Source organism: Panthera leo, chromosome B2 (genome assembly GCF_018350215.1).
Source record: "Panthera leo isolate Ple1 chromosome B2, P.leo_Ple1_pat1.1, whole genome shotgun sequence".
Lineage (NCBI taxonomy): Eukaryota > Metazoa > Chordata > Mammalia > Carnivora > Felidae > Panthera > Panthera leo.
Window position 1 is genome coordinate 33804707 of NC_056683.1, and position 20007 is coordinate 33824713.

General features: G+C 52.6%; 1 protein-coding gene across 7 annotated transcripts in view; it reads left to right on the forward strand.

The window, feature by feature from the left end:
- The window catches only part of PPARD (peroxisome proliferator activated receptor delta), an 82894-nt gene extending 63306 nt beyond the window's left edge, over positions 1–19588 (forward strand). For 5 of the 7 annotated variants that reach the window (XM_042938540.1, XM_042938539.1, XM_042938537.1 and 2 more), the window contains 6 exons: positions 2925–3155; positions 12787–12941; positions 14068–14206; positions 15612–15814; positions 15992–16442; positions 17475–19588. In XM_042938540.1, the coding sequence (XP_042794474.1) occupies positions 3026–3155; positions 12787–12941; positions 14068–14206; positions 15612–15814; positions 15992–16442; positions 17475–17722 (1326 nt within the window). In that variant the 5' untranslated portion in view covers positions 2925–3025 and the 3' untranslated portion in view covers positions 17723–19588. Of the gene's footprint in view, positions 1–2924; positions 3156–12786; positions 12942–14067; positions 14207–15611; positions 15815–15991; positions 16451–17474 lie in introns of those variants that run through there. The other 2 variants (XM_042938542.1, XM_042938543.1) reach the window with 2 other exon arrangements.
- The last annotated feature ends 419 nt before the right edge of the window (positions 19589–20007 follow it).

Consider the following 20007-nt stretch of genomic DNA (forward strand, 5'->3'; position numbering starts at 1 on the left):
CTCAAGAGTATTTTTATAGTTCAAATATGTAAAAATTTTTTTCAAAGTGGGCTCTGCCCAGTGTGAGGCTCGAATCCACAACCCTGAGATCAACAGTTATATGTCTCATCGATTGCACCTGCCACGTGCCCAATAGTTCATGTATGTTTGTGTTTGTTTGTTTAAAGTTTATTTATTTTGAGAGAGACCGAGAGTGTGAGTGGGGGAAGGGCAGAGAAAGAGAGAGAATCCCAAGCAGCTCATGCTGTCAGCACAGAGCCCAACGTGGGGCTCGACCTCATGAGACCGTGAGATCATGACCTGGGTCGAATTGGACGCTTAACTGACTGAGCCACCCACATGCCCCCATATAATTTTGTTTTAACTTAAAATTTTTGTTTACTTCTTTGGACCTTGTCTTGGTGTAAGGTTGGAGGCAGAGATCCATCTTAGTTTTTCCAGATGACTATTCAGTTGTCCCAGTACCATTTCTTGGAGAATCCATTTTTTTCCTTTGGTTTGAAGTACTATCTTTATAATATGCTAAAGTTCCGTATGTGTTTGCATCTATTTATGGACTCTTTGTATTCTCTCTCACTGATTGTCTGTTCATGTGCCAGTGCGACGGTGTTTTAATTATTGTGGCTTTACTGTAATTCTTTTTATTCCTCTCCCGTGAATTCCCTGTCATGTGTGCCAAAGTGCCTCCACCCAGCCTCTTTGCTTCCTGCAAGTCCCGTCTTTTACTCTCCATAGACAACTTTCTCTCCTACTTTATTAACTAAAAGAGTGAGGCCATTCCATATGAGCTTTAACCACCCCCTCCCCAATTGCTATGATACTTCTTTGTGTTTTGCTCACCCTGTGCCCTTGAATTATTCCCCTCGCATCAGTTATTCTGCCACAGCTACCTCCCTGAATCTTCAGACTGTCTTTCTCTGCAGACCTCTTTATCCACAGACTGAGTCTCCCCTAGTCTAAAATACTTCCTGGCTTCAGCACTTTCTCAAGGCAGTATCCTCTTGTACATTTATTTCCTTGACATATTTACCAAAAAAAGCTAGTCTCCATTCACTGTCCTACCTTCTTCACTACCACTTATTCTTCAGAGCCCAGGGTTCCGTCCTAACCACTTGACTTAAAACTTGTCTCACAAAGTCACCAATGACCTGGTAGTCACCGAATCCAGGGGTCATGTGTCAGTTTATCACCCTTAACCTCTGCAGCATTTGAGATGGTTGAGCCCTCCCCTGTGAAACAGCCCTTCCCATGACTCTGAGTTGTCCGGCTGTCCCCAGTCTCTCTTGCCCCTGACCTTCCTTGACATGTTGCTATCTCCTTTGGTGAACTGAATCCCTTCCTGTGACTGTCAAATCAACAAGGACACTCCCTGTATCTTCAGATTCCCAACCCCCCAGCTCTTAGACTCTAGGGCTGGATTTCCAAACTGCCTTTCGTTGACAAACTAAGAGGTTATTGTCAGTCTGAACAAAAAATGAAAGCCTGATGGAAAGGAATGATGAGAGGGAAGATTTACTGTCAGTTGGAAGTTGCTTTGCTGTGGAACATTGATTCCCAAGCTTGGCTGTACATTAAAATCAGCAGAAAAATTAGAAATAAAGATCCCAATGCCCAGGCTGCTCCCCAGACCATCAGATGAGAAGCTCTGGGGACAGGCCCAGACATCCACATTTTAAAAACTCCCCAGTGGTTCCAGCGTACAGCCAAGTCTGCAAGTGTAGAGCAGCGTGGGTGAGGGAAGAGTCTCAGCTCACCCTTGCCTTCTGGCTTTGAGAAGTGGGTGGATGGGCACGCGGGTCACTCAAGTGGGGATTACCAGAGGAAGGGTGGGTTTGGGGGAAGATGATGGGTTCTGTTTGGATAGGTTGAGTTTGAGCTGCCCATGGCACATGCAGGAGAAGTCCCACAGATGCTTGAATTTCTGTAAAGCAGACCTTTCCTCTCTCTATCCTCCCACAGCCTGCACGTGCCTAGATACAGCCCACCTTCCCAGCCCTCCCTCCACATCCTCTCTCCTGCAGCACCCACTGCCTGGTCACCAAGACTCCTTACGGTTCCCCCACTGTGCTGCCTCCGAGTCTTTTCTCGTGCTGTACCTCCAAGACAAGTTTCATGCCGTCTCTGGTCAAAATCTACCCCACTCTCAAGGCCTCTGCCTACTGTCCCCTGCCAGGATGACCCTCACCAGCAACACCTCAGGGTCTTACCACCGCTGACTGTGGCATTTGTGGGCAATATTTTATTTGGAGATTGGAACTGCCTCCTCCTGGGTGATAAGGATGTGGGGGTCACCACCCAGTAACCCATCTTGGAAAGTCCTGGACAGAATGCATCTCCCCTTGCCTGATGGCTATGCTATTGAGGGTCTAGTTGCAGATCTGCTGCCAGTTGTGAGCCTAACCCAGCAGGGACTCATGTCCTCTTCCCCCCACACCCAAACACAGGAAGGATAGGATCCGCTCCCTTCAAGAATTGTGGCTTAGGAGAGCCTGAGTGCTGGGGGGCGGGGGCGGGGGGTGGGGGAGTAGGGACAGGATGGTGGTTAGGAGGTGCAGTGCTTATCAGGAGCTTGAAAAAATCCCCTGAAGTCGTTCTGATCTGGCTCAAAGAGCAGGATGGGGCCGAGGAGGCTGGGAAAAGTGATGTGGTGGCTTGTCGCCCTGTCTGGTTCATGGAGACTGCTCTGAACCCCACAAACCTGTCTCAGGAACCAAATGGATACAGGGCAGAAGGAGAAGTGACTCGTGGTGCAAGGAGTGGAGACCACAGGATAGCACTGCAGGAGGAGGCGTTCTGCCACGCAGGAGCAGGAGCAGGAGCAGGAGCAGGGGAGCCCCCTCCATACCGGCTCCTCAGGTGTTAGCCCTCACGCATGCCCTGCTCCATCACCTTCTCATCCTCTTCCTGTCTGCCCCTTGGCCCAGGCTGATGGGAACTTCCCTGTAGAGGTCCATCTGCGTCCAGACCCAGATGATGCCAGAGCTATGACCGGGCCTGCAGGCGTGGCGCCGAGGGGAAATCAGCCATGGAGCAGCCACCAGGGGAAGCCCCTGAGGTCCGGCAAGAGGAGGAGAAAAAGGAAGTGGCAGAGGCAGAAGGAGGCCCAGAACTCAACGGAGGACCAGAGCGCTCGCTTCCTTCCAGCAGCTATACAGGTGAGGGCGCGGCAGGGGACATGGGGCGGAGGCAGCACGGCAGGCAGAACAGGAAATGCCCTCTGCAAACAACGTCATGGGGTGCAGAGTAGCAGAGTGGTTCAGGACTGGAGCCAGACAGCCTCCGTTCACACCCCTGTTCTGTTGCTCATCAGCTGCAAGACCTCAGGCAGTTGCACTTCTTCTTTCTGTAAAACAGACGGGGCTTGTGGGGGATGTGGACAGGGAGTTTTGTGGGAATTAAATGAGGTGGCATTTGTCATGCGTGTCGTCAGTATTATTCCCACTGCTACTGCCCAAGGGATCCGGAGCCAATCTACATTAACAACACACTGGAAAGGTCGACTGTACCTGTGACTGTAATGATCAGTCAGAACACCCAACTCCATTGATCTGGTGCCAATTATACAAGTCATCGAGCTGCACTATAATTAGGCATCAATGCTAAGCGGTTAGTATGAATGACTGTAATTAAGATTACTTTTGTGCAGCCAGACAGTTTTTAGCTTCTCTTATCTCGCTTGTTGGTTCCCCTTTTGTTTATCCACTGTTAGTAGCAGGGTAGACATTCTTCTCTGGGACCCTGTACCTTTCTGTCCCTGTCACCGTCATGATGTTACGTCCACCTTCAGGGGCACTCAGAATCCACTTCTTGGCCCCTGGTTTTCCCTGCTGCTGATGCTGCCTCTTCCCTGCTCCCAGCGCCCTCCCCACCACTCCTCTCCTTCTCCCTCCACATAAGTGGCAACACATTCAGTTGATTCTTGCTCCCTTCCCTCAGAGGGAACTCGGTGTCATGAGAGGATGTACTTCCAGGAGGGGACATCCTGATTTTGCTACTGGTTTCCGCTGAAGGAGATCCTGACCACAGATGGTGGTGATTCAGGGTGGAGGAGTAGGCCCACCCCACAAGGATGGACTCTGGAGCCCATCTCTGCGTGGAGAGGAGGTAGATGGTGTCAGAGTTGGGGCAGGGGCTGTTGAGGTAGAACAGGTTCCTGCCTAGCCTGTAGCTAAGAAAGGCCCAAATCCTTGAGCCACACTATTTTGAACCTGCAAAACGAGTCCCTGGATTTTGCAGTGCTTCTTCCTCTTCCGGGCACATGGCGGGGGTAAGGGAAAGGCCATTATCCCATCCCTCTGAGCCCACCCACATACCCAGGAGTGACCAAAGTGGGCTTGGTGTGATTTCAGGCCTTAGGAGAAAGTATCCCCCAAACCCCACGGTAACCTATTCCCTGTGTGTTGGCTGGTGACTGGGATGAAGTTGGAGACCGAGCCTTTCTCAGAAAAGGAATAGCTAACCAGAGGTGATCGGTCACTTAGTGCTAATAGCATGTACTGTTCTGAAATTGAGACGGGCAAGGAAGGTTAGGAAGCAGAAGGAAGACACCAGGGGCTAAGAATGAGCAAACTACGTCACTGAGGAAGAGTGAAAAGGGAAGAAAAGGCCATGGGATTTGTGGCCTCACCACCCAGCCTGGCCCACCCTATCCCCACATCTGGGGCCAGGCACACAGAAGTAATGACCTGTCCTGGAGTTTCCTACACAGCCTTGTGGGACCATATCCTCACATGATACTGCTGTTCATGTACAGATCAGAGTACAGTGCCTGCATGCCCAGGCAGGGCGAGTGGGCAAGATGATGGCATCTCGGGGAGCTTTATCCATGGGATTAGGGCACGCAGGGAGATGTCTGGGGGGAAGTTTGCCCAACCGCCCTTGCGGTGCTATGTATGATGTGGTATTTAATATATTCCATTTATCAATAAATCGATGAAGAAGAGATAGGAAGACTTCCTTGCTCAGGATTTGAAACAGGAGGGGGTTGTTTAACATAATCATAATGTGTTAAAGCCATAGTATAAAAAATGTTCCCACAAATTCTATAAGGCAAACAACCGAAAAATAGAAACAGGCAGTTCATGGTAGGACAAATACAGCTGGCCAGAAAACAAAATGTTTTTCAGTCTACTCACTAATCAAAGAAGATGTCTTCAAGATAAAATGTCATTTAGCCTGTCAGATTAGCAAAGAGAACCGTTTTGGCCAGAGGGGGAAGACATGGCCCTCCAGCTAAGAGGGTGGAGGGCAGTTTGGCTACGCAGGCCAACACTTTTTACATTCCTTTGGCCCTGCAGTTCCCCTCCTAGGAATGTATCCCATGTAAATACCCGCGCAGAACACGCAGAGATTTCCACACTTATTTACTGCAGCACTGCTCATAGAAGCAAAAAATTGGCAAGCTCCCATCGTAGGGAATTGGTTATATAAACTGTGGTAGAGCCATATTGTGGAATGCGGTGTAGTCATTAACAAGGATAGGGTAGGCCTGAATACACTGACGGGAAAAACAGCTCCTGACAAATTGGGGATCCCATTGCTTAAAAATCTTTTAAGTATCGGGGCACCTGGGTGGCTCAGTCGGTCAAGCGTCTAACTCTTGATTTCAACTCAGATCATGATCTCACGGCTCGTGGGTTTGACCCCTACAAGTTTAAATAAACTTAAAAAAAAAATCTTTAAGTATCATGGAAGGCACTAGAAGAGTATGCACACAAAGGACTATGCCATTAACTCAAAGGAGTAGGATCTTTGGTACATGCCATTATGTATTATTCTCAAATCTACAGTACTCTCCTAATTTAAGAAGCAAACGCATTGCTTTTCTTTAACAGGTTAAAGTAATTTGGGGGCACCTGGATGGTTCAGTCGGTTGAATGTCTGACTCTTGATTTCGGCTCAGGTCATGGTCCCAGGGTTGTGGGATCAAGTCCCAATTTGGGTTCTGAGCTGACAGTGCAGAACCTGCTTGAGATTCTCTCTGTCTGTCTCTCTCTCTCTCTCTCTCTCTCTCTCTCTCTCTCTCTTTACCCCTTCCTGTTCATGCATTCTGTCTCTGTCAAAATAAATAAACATTAAAAACAAAAAGTTAAAGTAGTTTTGTTTCCCAAAAAAGGCCAGCAGGTGAAAGGCCCTGGAAGAAAGAGCCTCACCTTGGGGAGCCAGAGCAGGGATCTCAAGTCTGTGTGATTATGAGCTGTGGCTTTTGCTGGTGACTTCACTTCTCCAATCTCAGTCTTCACTTCTCCATTCTCAGTCTTTACTTTTACATTTTATTTTTATTTATTTTGAGGGAGAGATAGAGAGCAAGCGGGGGAGGGGGAGAGAGAGAGAGAGGGAGATAGAATTCCAAGCAGGCTCCACACTGTCAGTGCAGAGCCCAATGTGGGGCTTGAACTCATGAACTGTGAGATCATGACCTGAGCTGAAATCAAGACCTGGACGATTAACCGACCGAGCCACCCACGCGCCCCTCAGTCTCTACCTTTAAAGTGTGCCCACCTCAAGGGCTGGCTGGGTAAGGTTCTCTGCCATGAGTCTATGACTTTGGCCTCTGGAGTCCCCTCAGGAATTCAAGAGGATGGGACACAGCCTCAAGCCCTGAAACAGAAGGAAGATCACACAGTTTGCTTCTCTTCTGACCCTTCAGAGGTTCTGCACTGATTCTGCGTCTATACCGAGCTCAACACCTGAGAAGGCAGGCAGGACGGGCCTGCGATGAAGAAACTCCTATGCCCAGTGTCCCCCCGCTGGGTCATGGCAAGGGTTGCTGTCCCCTCCTGCTTTAGTGATGGGCATCCCAGCCACACCCTAGAAAGAAGTCAGGGGTCTTCATGTGGGGATGGAGCTGAGAAAGATCAGGCGTCCTTCCTCCTGGCCTGGGCACCTCCTCTCTCAGCAAGTATGTGGTGGGTGTCCAGGCAGGGGCTGGCTGTGCAGTTGAGGACAAGGCTGTGCGGCAGCCCTGAGAAGCCCACTGTGAAATGAACAGGACAACAGAAGTAAGGAGGCTGCTTAGTACCCCAGCTCCAGAGTCCCACAGAATTGGCCCTGACACTTCAGAAGCTATTTACCTATGGGGCTCTGCCAGCAAAGGTAACCATGTTGGCCCCTCCTGGCCACTCTCACGGGTGTGACAACAGCATACCTGCAGTGATGGAAACTAGATATGCGCGAGAACCTTCATCCATACATAAATGATGTGAATAAGGTCAGTAGTGTCTATTTGCTGAACTTGTAATCCAAGATGGTACAACTGATTGTTCGTTCACTCTCTGGGAGTTGGGTTTAGTGTTTACTCTGAGTCCAAACATTTGAATAATGGCACGATGTCATCCTCAGCAGTGACATGTCTCATCATTTATCATAATCATGAATTACTGATTTAATAGTAATGAACATATACGTGCTTATGGGAAGTCATAGAGTACAATAAGAGCTCAGCCCAAGGGATTGGATGGTTTTAGGTTCCAGTTCTTATTCTGCTGCTGTATTAGTCAGGGTTCTCTAGAGAAACAGAACCAATAGGATGTGTGCATACATAGAAAGAGAGGGAGTGTGTGTGTGTGGTTTTTTGGTGTGTTTTTTTGTTTTTTTGTTTTTTTTTTTTAGACAGGGAGAGACAGAGCATGAACAGGGGAGGGTCAGAGAGAGGGAGACACAGAATCTGAAACAGGCTCCAGGCTCTGAGCTGTCGGCACAGAGCCCGACGCGGGGCTCGAACTCACGGACCGCGAGATCATGACCTGAGCCGAAGTCAGCCGCTTAACCGACTGAGCCACCCAGGCGCTCCTGTGTGTGTGTTTAAGGAACTGGCTCACACCATTGTGAAGGCTGGCAAGTTGAAAATCTGCAGGACAGGCCACCAGACAAGAGACCCAGGGAAGTTAATGCCGTAACTCGGGTTTGAAGGCAGTCCCGAGGCAGAATTTCTTCTTTCTTAGGGAGGCCTCAGTCTTTTCTCATAAGGCCTTCAACTAATTGGCTGAGGCCTACTTACATTATGGAAAGTCATGATTTAAATGTTAATCACATCTAAGGGCGCCTGGGTGGCTCAGTCATTTGACCCGGTTTCAACTCAGGTCATCATCTCAGTTTCATTAGTTTGAGCCCCACTTTGGGTTCTGCGCTGGCAGCTCGGAGCCCCTTGGGAATCTCTCTCTCTCTCTCTCTCTCTCTCTCTCTCTGCCCCTCCCCTACTCGTTCTCTCTCTCAAAATAAATAAATAAACTTAAAAAAATTAAATTAAAAAAAAACTTTAATCACATCTAAAAAATACTTTCACAGCAACATCTACACTGGTGTTTGATCAAAAACTGGGTACCATGGGTATCATGGCCTGGCCAAGAGGACATGTAAAATTAACGATCTGGTTAATGCCACTGTCAGCATGTTACTTAACCTTCTGAACCTCACTTTCCTCACCTATAAAAGGATAAGTAGACCTGCCTGAAGGGTTATTTAAGGTTCACATGGGATTAATGGTACAACGTATCCAGCAGAGCGCCTGGTACACAGTAGGCGTGCCCAAAAAAAGAGCTGTTATTCATATAAATACACAGTCTTTACAGGGCAGTCAGGTTTAGGTTCAAGTCCTGGTCCCACCGTGTATTAGGTGACCTTGGGCAGATCCCTTAACCTCATCTTAAATGGGGTCAGTTCTGTCTTCCAAGGTGATATGAAATGATACTAACAAGCTCTTAGTGGGGGGCTGATAAATGCTGGTTCTTTCCCCCTCCCCTCCTGCGGTAGAAGGGGAGGTAGACCCTCAGGAGATGTTTGGGAGGTCAGGCAGGGTGCGGCTGGAGTGGAAGTTCAGAGGCGGGGGCTCAGGGCCCAGATGATGGCCATCAGGTGAGCAAGTACGTTTCCTGAGAACAGAGGAGGAGCGGGAGGAGGGCTGTGCTGTGCCGGCTTGGGAGAGTGGCCCGCTGTGCAGGCAGGCAGCCCTCGGAATGGCATGCCCTAATGGCTCCACCCAGCATTCCTGAGGGACACCAAGGCTGGGACTCCTGGTATGGGAGGGCCTCTCAGAACCCTATGGCTCATGGTGAGGCTGTGGGGCCTTCGGAACCTGGTCCCTAGAACGCGGAGCATTCTGCCATCATTACTTTTAGGTAGGGTGGTGATTCAAGGATAAACCCTTAAGCCAGGTGGTCAACCAGGAAGAAACCAAATTCTTTATCTTTTATCTTTAGAAAACCCACTCCCGAATCACCACCACTCCAGTAGCCCTGGTACACATGCACGCTGCCACAAAACCTCCCCCTGGAGAATGCATACGCTTTTGCCCACCCTAGCCCCTCATCTCCTCTGCCTCTTTCTGCCTCTTGGGTCAGTTTTTTTGTTCTCTTATTCCCCTCAAATGGGCAGCGGGTGCCTGTGTCTCGCTAACCTGCTACCACCAAGCCTCGCTGACTGCTTTCAAGTTCTGCAGCCTGTGCCTGTTCACCACCTGGGGGCAGGACATCCATCTCCCAGTGCCCTGACACCGCCCTGGGCCTGTTTCTCCACAGTCCCCATTTGCAGCACTTCCCTTGGGATGCACACCCAGGGTCTCTCCTCAGGACGCAGAGCTCAGGTGGTTTTGGTGGCTAGTAGGGCTTGAGCAGCTTGGCGTCTCCCAGGTGATCCTGATGCCCCTGGGCCAAGGGCCGGTGGCAGGCCAGGGGAAGTGAGACGCTTGGTCTTGGCCTGGGGCCTCTCCGGGTCTCATAAGCAGAGACGCTCCCCTCCCCCACAACCTTGGATTTCTGTGAAGCTGTGGGTGAAGGGGTACAATCAGCCAGAAAGAGGAAGGTCCCTGCCTGTGTGGGGTACACAGCTTGGAGAGGGCAGAATTGCAGCTTGCTGACGGGCATCCTCCTAACTTAACACTGATAGTTCCGTGCCTCTTCCAAGTTCTAGGCCTTTTGTCTGTGGTAGTTCCATTACTTTTCACCATGACTCTCAGATAGATATGCCTGTCATCTATCTCTCTTTTACCGAGGAGGAAACTGAGACCCAGAAGGCAGAGCTGGGTTTTGAGCCCAAGACACCAATTTGATCTCAGACCACATGGCTCCTGAGTCACATTCTTAACTCTCAAGCCTGCTGTTCCTGAGCATCTGGAAGCTATTTGGAGGTCTTCCAAAGCTCTCATTTTTTTTTAATTATTATTTTTTTAAGTTTATTTATTTATTTTGAGAGGGAGGGAGGGAGGGAGGGAGAGAGAAGGAACAGGGGAGGGGCAGCAAGAGGGAGGAACAGAGGATCTAAAGTGGGCTCTGTGCTGACAGCAGAGAGCTCGATGCAGGGCTTGAACTCATGAACTGTAAGATCATGACCTGAGCTGAAGTCAGACTCTTAACCAACTGAGCCACCCAGGCACCCCCAAAGCTCTCACCTTTGAGCCCAGAGGGAAGCAATCTCCCTGACAGTCTCATGTCTGAGTGGTGGCTCCTTCACAGTCCTGTGTCATCTGCCTGCCCCTCGGCCAGTGATGCCACTCGCCATGTTGTGTTCCAGTTTTCTTACCTCATTCTTACCTGAGCTAGTCCAGGGCAGGGACTCCCACCCTGCACACAGCTGGTGCTCAGCACATGTCTGTTGAATGAAAAGAGAGGGTGGCATTGCAGTACAAATGACCAGACACCTGCCCAGCCTCCAGGGTCACGAGGGAAAACAAGGAAGGCACCACCCAAGAGGTTGGTTACTGTGGACGAGACTCGGTGGTGGAGGTGGGCTTTGAGACCCAAAGACAACGTGATTAGAGATGTCCCAAGTCTAGCAGAGGAGGCAGACGTGTCAGCCACAAAAAAACACTGCTTACAAGAAGTGACACAAAATGAGCACGCATACAGACCACACAGATCAGAGGAGGAAGTGCCGGAAACCCTTCTGCCTGGCATCTGCTCAGGTCTCATTTTCTCCCAACAATTCGCCCTGTGAGTTCTCCTGCCCTATTAAAATGCCTCTAGGAGTGGTGGATATTGCCCAGCTCCTCTAGCCAGTTGGTGCTGAGCTCAGGATGCCCAGGGACCTTAAGGACCGCTTATTCCAGAGTCACTGAGTGCCGGCTCCCCATCCGGCAGCACCCTGGTGGCAGAGCTCCTGTGCCGTGGCCCTTACGTTCTGGTGGAGGGCGCCCAACACTGAGTAAACACACGTAGTCTGTCATGTGGTGACAAAAGGCTAGGAAGAAAACCAAAGTGGCTTTGCCCTCCACGGCTGGAGGCTCCCCTACAGCCCTGTGCCCAGGAGAGGAAGGGAGCCCACTCGCCCCCATCTGTGGGCTGAGGTGGGTGCTTCCACCCCGTGGAATGACAGAAGGTTAGGAGCTAAGTCTCTGGGACAGGACAGGCCATTTTAGGAACCAGGGACTTGTGTCACCCCTGCCCTTGTGTCACCAGCCCAGGATGGCAGCAGACCGCTCGGTCCTCCCTGCTGGGGTCTGGTCTGGTGCTTGTGTGCCCTTCCCTGTGGCCGAGATGGGGTCTAGCTGAAGGCTCTTCTGCTGTCACTCCTAGGACCCGAGGGAGAGCTGAGGAAGGTGTGGGAAGAGTGGAGTGCACTTTGGTCTGGGAGGGTGGGTTACTCCATGGGAGGGAAATCAAGATATGTTGTGGAGTTGGCCTAAATCTGTATTACGTAGAGGTAGGAGCAGCAGCCTGGGAAATGTTAAATCTGGGCTCATCTCCATGGTCTGAGTCTCCCTAAGGTACCATCCTGCTCTGAGCCACTGCTTCTCCGGTCTGGGGATTTGGCCTGTGCCGCCGATGAGGTTGCTTGGTCATCAGGAAAGAGAGCAGAGAATAGAGCAGATTGGCAGGCCAGCATGGCAGGCCAGATGGCACGTGGGGCCATGCAGCTGGCCCTGGGCTGGGAGACTGGGGCTCGGGGCACGTCCCTTTTCCCCGGGAAGGGTTCGTTTCTGAGTGCCCAAGGGAGAGATTCAGAAGGGATTCCCGGAAATTCTTACTAAGTCATCTGGCAGCACATACACCCTGAAGTCATTGCCACGGCCGAGTGCTTTCCGCGCTTACACTCACAACGCCTGGTTCGAACATCTTGTACATTTAATAGAAAAAAACTTGGGGAAGTTCAGTATGCTTCCCAGTCAACGTGACTGATACCTGCATTCTTTGTACTTGAGCAAGAAGTTTTGTGAGAATGAATCTGAACTTCTTGAGTGATCCTTTACAGCATCTCTGGAGTCCACGCAGGAATCACATTTCCCAGCAGAGGGGGGTGAAGGGCAGCTCTGCAGAGGTCTGCACTAATTCAGTGTCCACAAAACACATTTCACACAACCCCACGTGGTCCACACAGTGGAGCCTCTTAAGCTAAGAGAGCTACTTCCCAAGGATGGTCTAAAAAAATTCTGTCTGCTTCCTCCCTCTTGCTCCTTTCTTCCCAAAACAGTCGCTTCTCCCAACACACACTCACACGCACACACCCTCTCTCTCCTCCCCAGCGGTGAGCTCAGCCCAGGAATGCTCTGACTTACCCTGGAGAGTAGAGCTGCCATTTCCCAAATGCCTGCTGTATGTCAGATCTGGGGAAATGCTTTGGAAACTTTTTGCCATCCTCCTAGAGAATCCCCACATTCTAGATGAAGAAAGCAATCCTCAGAGAGGTCGACTCCTTGAGGCACATAGCCCTCAAGTGTCTGAGCTGAGGGCTGTGTGATTCAGAAACATGGGCTCTTCCCACCGCCTGCTCTGCCCCCACAGGCTCTGTCCACATCCCCTGGCCCCAGTCCTGGCAGCGTGTGAAGCCACCCCTATGTTGTGTGTGTGTCTGCAGACCTCTCCCAGAGCTCCTCACCACCCTCGCTGCTGGACCAGTTGCAGATGGGCTGTGACGGGGCCTCGTGTGGCAGCCTCAGCATGGAGTGCCGTGTGTGCGGGGACAAGGCATCAGGCTTCCACTACGGTGTTCACGCATGCGAGGGGTGCAAGGTAGGGGCCATGGCGAGTGGGGGCTGGCAGTCGGGGCTGTGATTACATGGTGAGTTGAGCTGCCAGAGAGGCCGGGCCCTGACAGTGCCTCCAGTGGAATTCCCACCTGGGAGGCAGCCAGGCCCTTGGGCCCATTCCAGGCCTCCACTCTGGGTCCTGCTGGTCCCTCGTCAGGCCTGCCCTGCTGGGCGCCACCCCAGCAGCTCACATGGGCTGTCTGGCTGCTGGCACCCCTGGGGACGCAGCTGTAGAAGACCAGCAGGACAGAATGAGGGTCTTGGGCTGAACCATCTCCTGACATCAGAGCTTCTAGCATGTCAAGGCCTGAAAGGGGCTCTTTGACATTTCTTTTTCCAGTCGTGCTTTTGGGATTGTCCTCCCAACTGCACACCCATCAAAATGTCACATATATGTTTTTAAGTTTATTTATTTATTTTGAGAGAGAGAACGAGAGCAAGTGAGCACCAGCAGGGGAGTGGCAGAGAGAGAGAGAGGAAGAGAGAGAATCCCAAGCAGGCTCGGCACTGTCAGCACAGAGCCTGACTCAGGGCTCGAACTCACAAACCATGAGATCATAACCTGAGCCGAAATTAAGAGTCAGACGCTCCACTGACTGAGCCACCCAGGCGCCCCTCACATATCATTTTATTAAACCACTGCCTGGAAAGTACACAGAACCAGATACATTTCTGAATGAATCAAGTTATCCAGGATACAATTTTATGTTACCAAACTAACAAAGAAGCACGTAAAATAAATAAGGGGCGTCCCGAAGTTTGCTTGGGATTCTCTCTCTCTCTCTCTCTCTCTGCCTTACTCTCTGCCCCTCCCCTGCTCTCCTTCTCTGTGTGTGTGTGTGTCTCTCTCCCTCTCTCAAAAATAAACATTTTTTTAAAAATTTAATAAATAATTAAGATATATAAATATATATTTCAAAAGTTTTTGAGTTATTTATTTTCCTTCTCCCTCTCCCCTCCAAAAAAATTTCCCTGCATTACTTCCAGAGCTCAGGGATTTTTACATCCTTACATGTAACTGGGGCCCCTGACGTAACCCATTGGGCAGAGCGGGATTCCCAACTTTCTCCCTTCTCATGGCTTTTCCTCACCTCCTCACCGTCCCTCAGGGCTTCTTCCGTCGGACGATCCGCATGAAGCTGGAATATGAGAAGTGTGAGCGGATCTGCAAGATCCAGAAGAAGAACCGCAACAAGTGCCAGTACTGTCGCTTCCAGAAATGTGTGGCCCTGGGCATGTCGCATAATGGTGAGAGCCGACCCGGGCAAGGCACAGGGGATGCTGGCTCCCTCCACACAGCCTGGAACCAGGCTCCCGGGAGCCCAGAAAGGGAGTGCCCTCGGAGCAGTGCCTGGCACGCAGCAGGCACTGCATACGTGTCACAGTACCAGCCGGCCTAAGACCTGCCTTCCCCAGGCTGCTCAGCGCCCACATGGGTCCCGGGTCCCAGGTCCCGGGCAGTCACCACCTCTCAGCACCTGAGGCTTAGCCTCTGTGGCCCAGAAGGGAACTGGGAACGGACCCCAGCTCCAGTAGTGTTGGAAACATCACTCCTAGAACCTCAAGCCTGTCTCAGATGGCCTGACAGAGGGTGAAAAGCCACTGCCAAAGCCTGGGATCACCTCAGCCCTTCTTGGTTATCGAAGGCGGGCAGGAGCCACCAAGTGACCATATGTGTCAGCTGCCAGAAGCCAGGCAGGAATTTCCTGGAGGCCGACCACTCCTGGGAGTCAGAGCCTGCCCTGCACGCCAGGCCTCCCTCAGTCTTGTCTTCAGACCCCATACAGTAGGATTTTGCGGCCCACCTGCCCCCTCTTTGCCTATCTGGGTCACCCATCCCCAGGGGACAAGGGGGAGCCTTCTTGTTTAAAGGTCTTCACCCACAGCTACCCTCTCTTACATTTTAGATGGTGGCAGGACCCAAGCCCTCCATCTGAAACATTTCCTAGGTGCTGGGGCCTGGCACGTCTGGGGTTTGATCCCTCCCCTCAGTCTGTAAACGCCTGGGCTCCATTCCTTGGGTGGGCTGCGGGGATTTCTTAGGAGATCCCAGGGCCAACTCCATTCTTCTCACCTTTTCTTTTAGAGAAGCCAGATTTGTATCCTGTTCCATCACTAATGACTAGTTTTTGAGTGCTTACCGTGTGAACATTCTTATTTAATTGTTTTGAAGCTGCCTTCTTAGCACAGCGGGCAGCGCGTCAGTCTCACGACTGTTTTGACAATCCAGTGAGGTTGAAGTATTGGCCCATTTTTCTTATGAATAAAGGTGAAATAGCCTGCCTTAAGTCACATGGCTAGTAAGCTGCCAAGCTGGAACTCGAGTACAGGCCTTTGACACCGGAGACCGTCTTCCTACCTGTCACACTGCACTGCCTTCCAGCCACAGAGGCTCAGTCAACTCCATGAGTTAGGGCCCTTGTGTGCCAGGCACTGTGAACAAGACAGAATCCCTGTCCCCCCGGAGCTTACATTCCGGAGGAGTTCCCCAACATGTCCAACGTTGTGGCTCTAGAGCTTCTGAGGGTCCTGAGGTCAAAAAGTATGTTTCCATTTTGACCCACGTAGCTGTAGTGGGACAAGGAGGTCAGAGGTGCTAGCCCCTGCCTGGGCTCCTCGATGACCTTTCCCTCACCCCCACCCCACAATACAGCCATTCGCTTTGGCCGGATGCCAGAGGCCGAGAAGAGGAAGCTGGTGGCAGGGCTGACAGCAAGCGAGGGGAATCAGCACAACCCGCAGGTGGCCGACCTGAAGGCCTTCTCCAAGCACATCTACAACGCCTACCTGAAAAACTTCAACATGACCAAAAAGAAGGCCCGCGGCATCCTCACCGGCAAAGCCAGTCACACGGCGGTGAGTGTCACTGCTCGGCCTGGCGGTCCCAGGCTCTGGGCCCTGCTGCCACCTGCCTGACTTCTGGGAGAACCGGGCCTCCTCCCTCCCCTAACTTCATGGTACAGGCAGGGGGTCTGGGGAGCATATGGGCGGGGGTCCCCCAAGGCCTGGCCTCTAACGGGGCCTGGTTTTCAGCCCTTTGTGATCCACGACATCGAGACATTGTGGCAAGCAGAGAAGGGCCTGGTGTGGAAGCAGCTGGTGAACGGCCTGCCACCCTACAAGGAGATCAGCGTGCATGTCTTCTACCGCTGCCAGTGCACCACAGTAGAGACTGTGCGTGAGCTCACCGAGTTCGCCAAGAGCATACCCAGCTTCAGCAACCTCTTCCTCAACGACCAGGTGACACTTCTCAAGTATGGTGTGCATGAGGCCATCTTTGCCATGCTGGCCTCCATTGTCAACAAGGACGGGTTGCTGGTGGCCAACGGCACTGGTTTTGTCACCCGTGAGTTCCTGCGAAGCCTCCGAAAGCCCTTCAGTGACATCATCGAGCCCAAGTTTGAGTTTGCTGTCAAGTTCAATGCCCTGGAACTTGATGACAGTGACCTGGCTCTCTTCATTGCGGCCATCATTCTTTGTGGAGGTAAGTGAGGGTGGGGCAGGTAGGCCTGCCCCACACACCCAGCCCTTCTGGGGGTTGGGCCCTCACTGCAGGGCGCCAAGCCTAAGCTGGAGCAGCATGGGGAAGTGTCCATGTGATGATGGCAGTGGAACACACGAGGCACTAACTGTACGTGGAGGACCGGCTCTGTCTTATAGATGGAGAGGAGACGGAAAAAAGACTGAAAAGGAATGTGCCAATATGTTAATGGGAATTATTTCCCTTTTTTTTTTTTGAAGTTTATGTATTTACTTTGAGAGAGAGAAAGAGAACGAGTGGGTCGGGGCAGAGAGAGAGAGAGAGAGAGAGAGAGAGAGAGAACCCCAAGCAGGCTCAGTGCTGTCAGTGTGGAGCCCGATGCGAGGCTCGAACTCACGAACCGTGAGATCATGACCTGAGCCAAAATCAAGAGTTGGATGCTTAACCGACTGGGCCACCCAGGTGCCCCTTCATGGGGATTATTTCTGATGGTAGAGAAATTTTCCATCCTTGGCCTGCGTTTTTCAGATTCCAATACAATAGATACAGTACTCATGCTAACAGTGCCACAGAACTTACTTCATGCCAGGTACTGTTCTGTTTCCTAGAGTATAACTCATTTGATCCTCACAACAACCCTGTGCAGAAGGTGCTTTTGTTGCCCCATTTTACGGGTGAGGAAACTGAAGTCAGAGAGGCTGAGTGGCCTGCCCATAGCCTCATCGCTAGTCTGTGGTAGCGATGGGAGTTGAATCCAGGCAGCGAGTCTCTTAACCCTGATGGGATACTGCCTTTTTCAGAAGAAAAAACAAAAAAGCAAAGGAGATGGGCCAGGACCCGGGGTGGAGACACTAGAATACTCAGTGGGGCAGTCACTGACAGGCCAGGGCTTGGGTCCATCACAGCAATAGGTCTGCTGTCCCCCGGGCCGAGTCACCCACACAGGGTAGGGTAGAGGTAAGGGAGCTCCTCTGACCCCGTTATGTCCCCATGCGTGCCTGCCCCCTCCCACACCTCTGCCCTGTGTCCCCACAGACCGGCCAGGCCTCATAAACGTTCCCCAGGTGGAGGCCATCCAGGACACCATCCTGCGTGCCCTCGAGTTCCACCTGCAGGCCAACCACCCCTACGCCCAGTACCTCTTCCCCAAGCTGCTGCAGAAGATGGCCGACCTGCGGCAGCTGGTCACCGAGCACGCCCAGATGATGCAGCGCATCAAGAAGACCGAGACGGAGACCTCACTGCACCCGCTGCTCCAGGAGATCTACAAGGACATGTACTGAGGGTGTGCGCCTGGGGCCTCCAGGGGCAGGCGGACAGAGCAGGGATGGGCACCACCCACGGGACGTTTCCGGAGAGCAGCCCTGAGCGCCGGCGCCGCTTGGCACCACACCGCACCCGGAGCCACACCGGGAGCCGTGGAATCCCATCCTGCGCTCAGACACGCGGTCTCTCGCCCCTGCTCTGCTCCCTGCGCTCCCTTCTTCCTCGTGCTCGGTCTCAGTCCCTCTTTCTTCTCTAATTTCCTTGCGCTCCCTCTCTTCCTTTCTCTCTGTAGGTTTGCCTCTTCCTCCCTCCCTCCCTCCCCTTCTCTCTCCCCATCCCTGTGTCTGTCCCTCCTTTTGTGAGACAGTTTGTGTTACTTCACCAGCAGCATGGAACGGGTCCTCTGCCTTTGTCCGCCCCGTCCCGTCCCCCAAGGAGCAGGAGGAATGGGCCTGCCCTCTGTACCAACAGTCACCTGCAAGGGTAGGGGCCTCACTTCTCCTGTCTTCACAGCAAAGGATTTGGGCCATCCAAAGAAACACTAAGTTCTCTGGGCCAGGCTTCCTGGGGAAGCCACGCAGGGCCTGGGCTGACTGCAGCAACAGCCCGAGTCACCGAGTCACTCCCCCAGACTATCACCGCCCTCCCCTACCCAGCCAACCCCTCTCCAGCAGCACGTCCCAGCCCCACTGATACCAATGCCCTCTCTGTTCTTCTTTTCACCAGTCTTCCAGGTCAGTGTCACTGATGGTCCCCTGCGCTGGCCGCTGGGGGACACCCCCAGCCTGGAAGGAGGTGGACGTCCCTCCAGGTGGGACCCCCACTGAAGAGGAGCAAGCCTCGAGGGAGGCAGAGGTTGGCAGGGAAGGCAGCAGGCGGTGTACTTAATTCTGACCCCAGGCCTTGGTGTCATCGGCACCCACCCCCCCCCTACTCCCACTCTGCAGCAGCCACTGACCATGACTCCTGTTTCTCCACTCAGTGCCAGGACCCGGCCTCAGATGCATCCAGGAGCCCAGCTGAAGCCCACACCCCCACACACACACTCCCTGGAGCTGCCACTCCACACACATAAGCACTGACTCACTTTACCTGGTTCCACACCCTTCACCCTGCCCTCCCTTCCCTGAGACAGATGGGCTAGAGGGGCCTACAGGCGGATGGGCAGAGCTGGGCCAGATCCCTTGGTGGCCAGGGGTCAGCTGAGCCAGCCCAGCACCTGCTCACGTGTGACTGCTCAGTGTGACGTCCATTCGTCCCAACGGTTCTGCCGCCCTCCCCTTCCCGTGTTTGGCCCGGCTGGTCACTGACCCTGTGCCGCTTCTGGTGACCAGAGACCTTGCCGGGCCCAGTCCCGCTCCTCCCACGTGAAGCACTAAGCCTGGGAAGAGGGGCTGAAGCCCAGCTTGGATGCTGTGTCTGAGCAGGAAGGCCGAGAGCCCACCCAGGCTGCTTCTCCAGGAAAGAGACTGGCCTGGAAGGGCGAGGGACTTGGTGAGGGTCTATGAGAAAGGTTGGGGAAGGCCTGAGGCCAGAGCCCAGGCTTCCTGGGTCCCGTCCATCTGCCCCTGCCTTCCATGCCCTGGGCTCATTCTCTACTGACAAGATACTTCCCTCTCCCACCCCCACCCTCGGCTGACCAAGGATTGGGGTTGGGGTGCTCCCTTTGAGCCAGCGCTGTAAAGGGAGAGACGCTGTGCCTGACCCCCAGCCCCCACCCCCCACCCAGGTCTGGTGCTGAGGATATAGCTCTTCTCAGTGTCTGAACAATCTCCAAAATCGAAATGTATATTTTTGCTAGGAGCCCCAGCTTCCTGTGTTTTTAATATAAATAGTGTACACAGACTGACAGAACTTTAAATAAATGGGAATTAAATATTTAAGAGTTGATTTAGGCTGACTCAGTTATTTACATGTTTTTCCCAGGCGGCTGACCAGACCCCTCCCCCTCCTCCATGTCCAGCGCACGAAGTGGGAAACTTGGCTGGGCAAGTGAGACTTTGGGGTGCAGGCCAGGAGAGTTGATTCTGGCTTGTGAGAGCTGCCCACCTTTCCCCATCCCCCGCTTTGCCCACCATCCGTCAGTGAGCGAGCAGGGGCGGAGGAGCGAGAAGATGCCATCCCCGTCCTGCAAGGAACATCCGGGGTACCGGCGGGGGGCGGGAGGCGGCAGAAAGGACACACACACCCCCTTGGTGTCACGGTACAAACCAGGGTGGTGTGAGGAGGGCCTGGGAGGGTCTCAGAAGGGCCTTGAATGGTGTGTGGAACTGCAAAGCCAAAAACCTGTCATTCGCTGTCC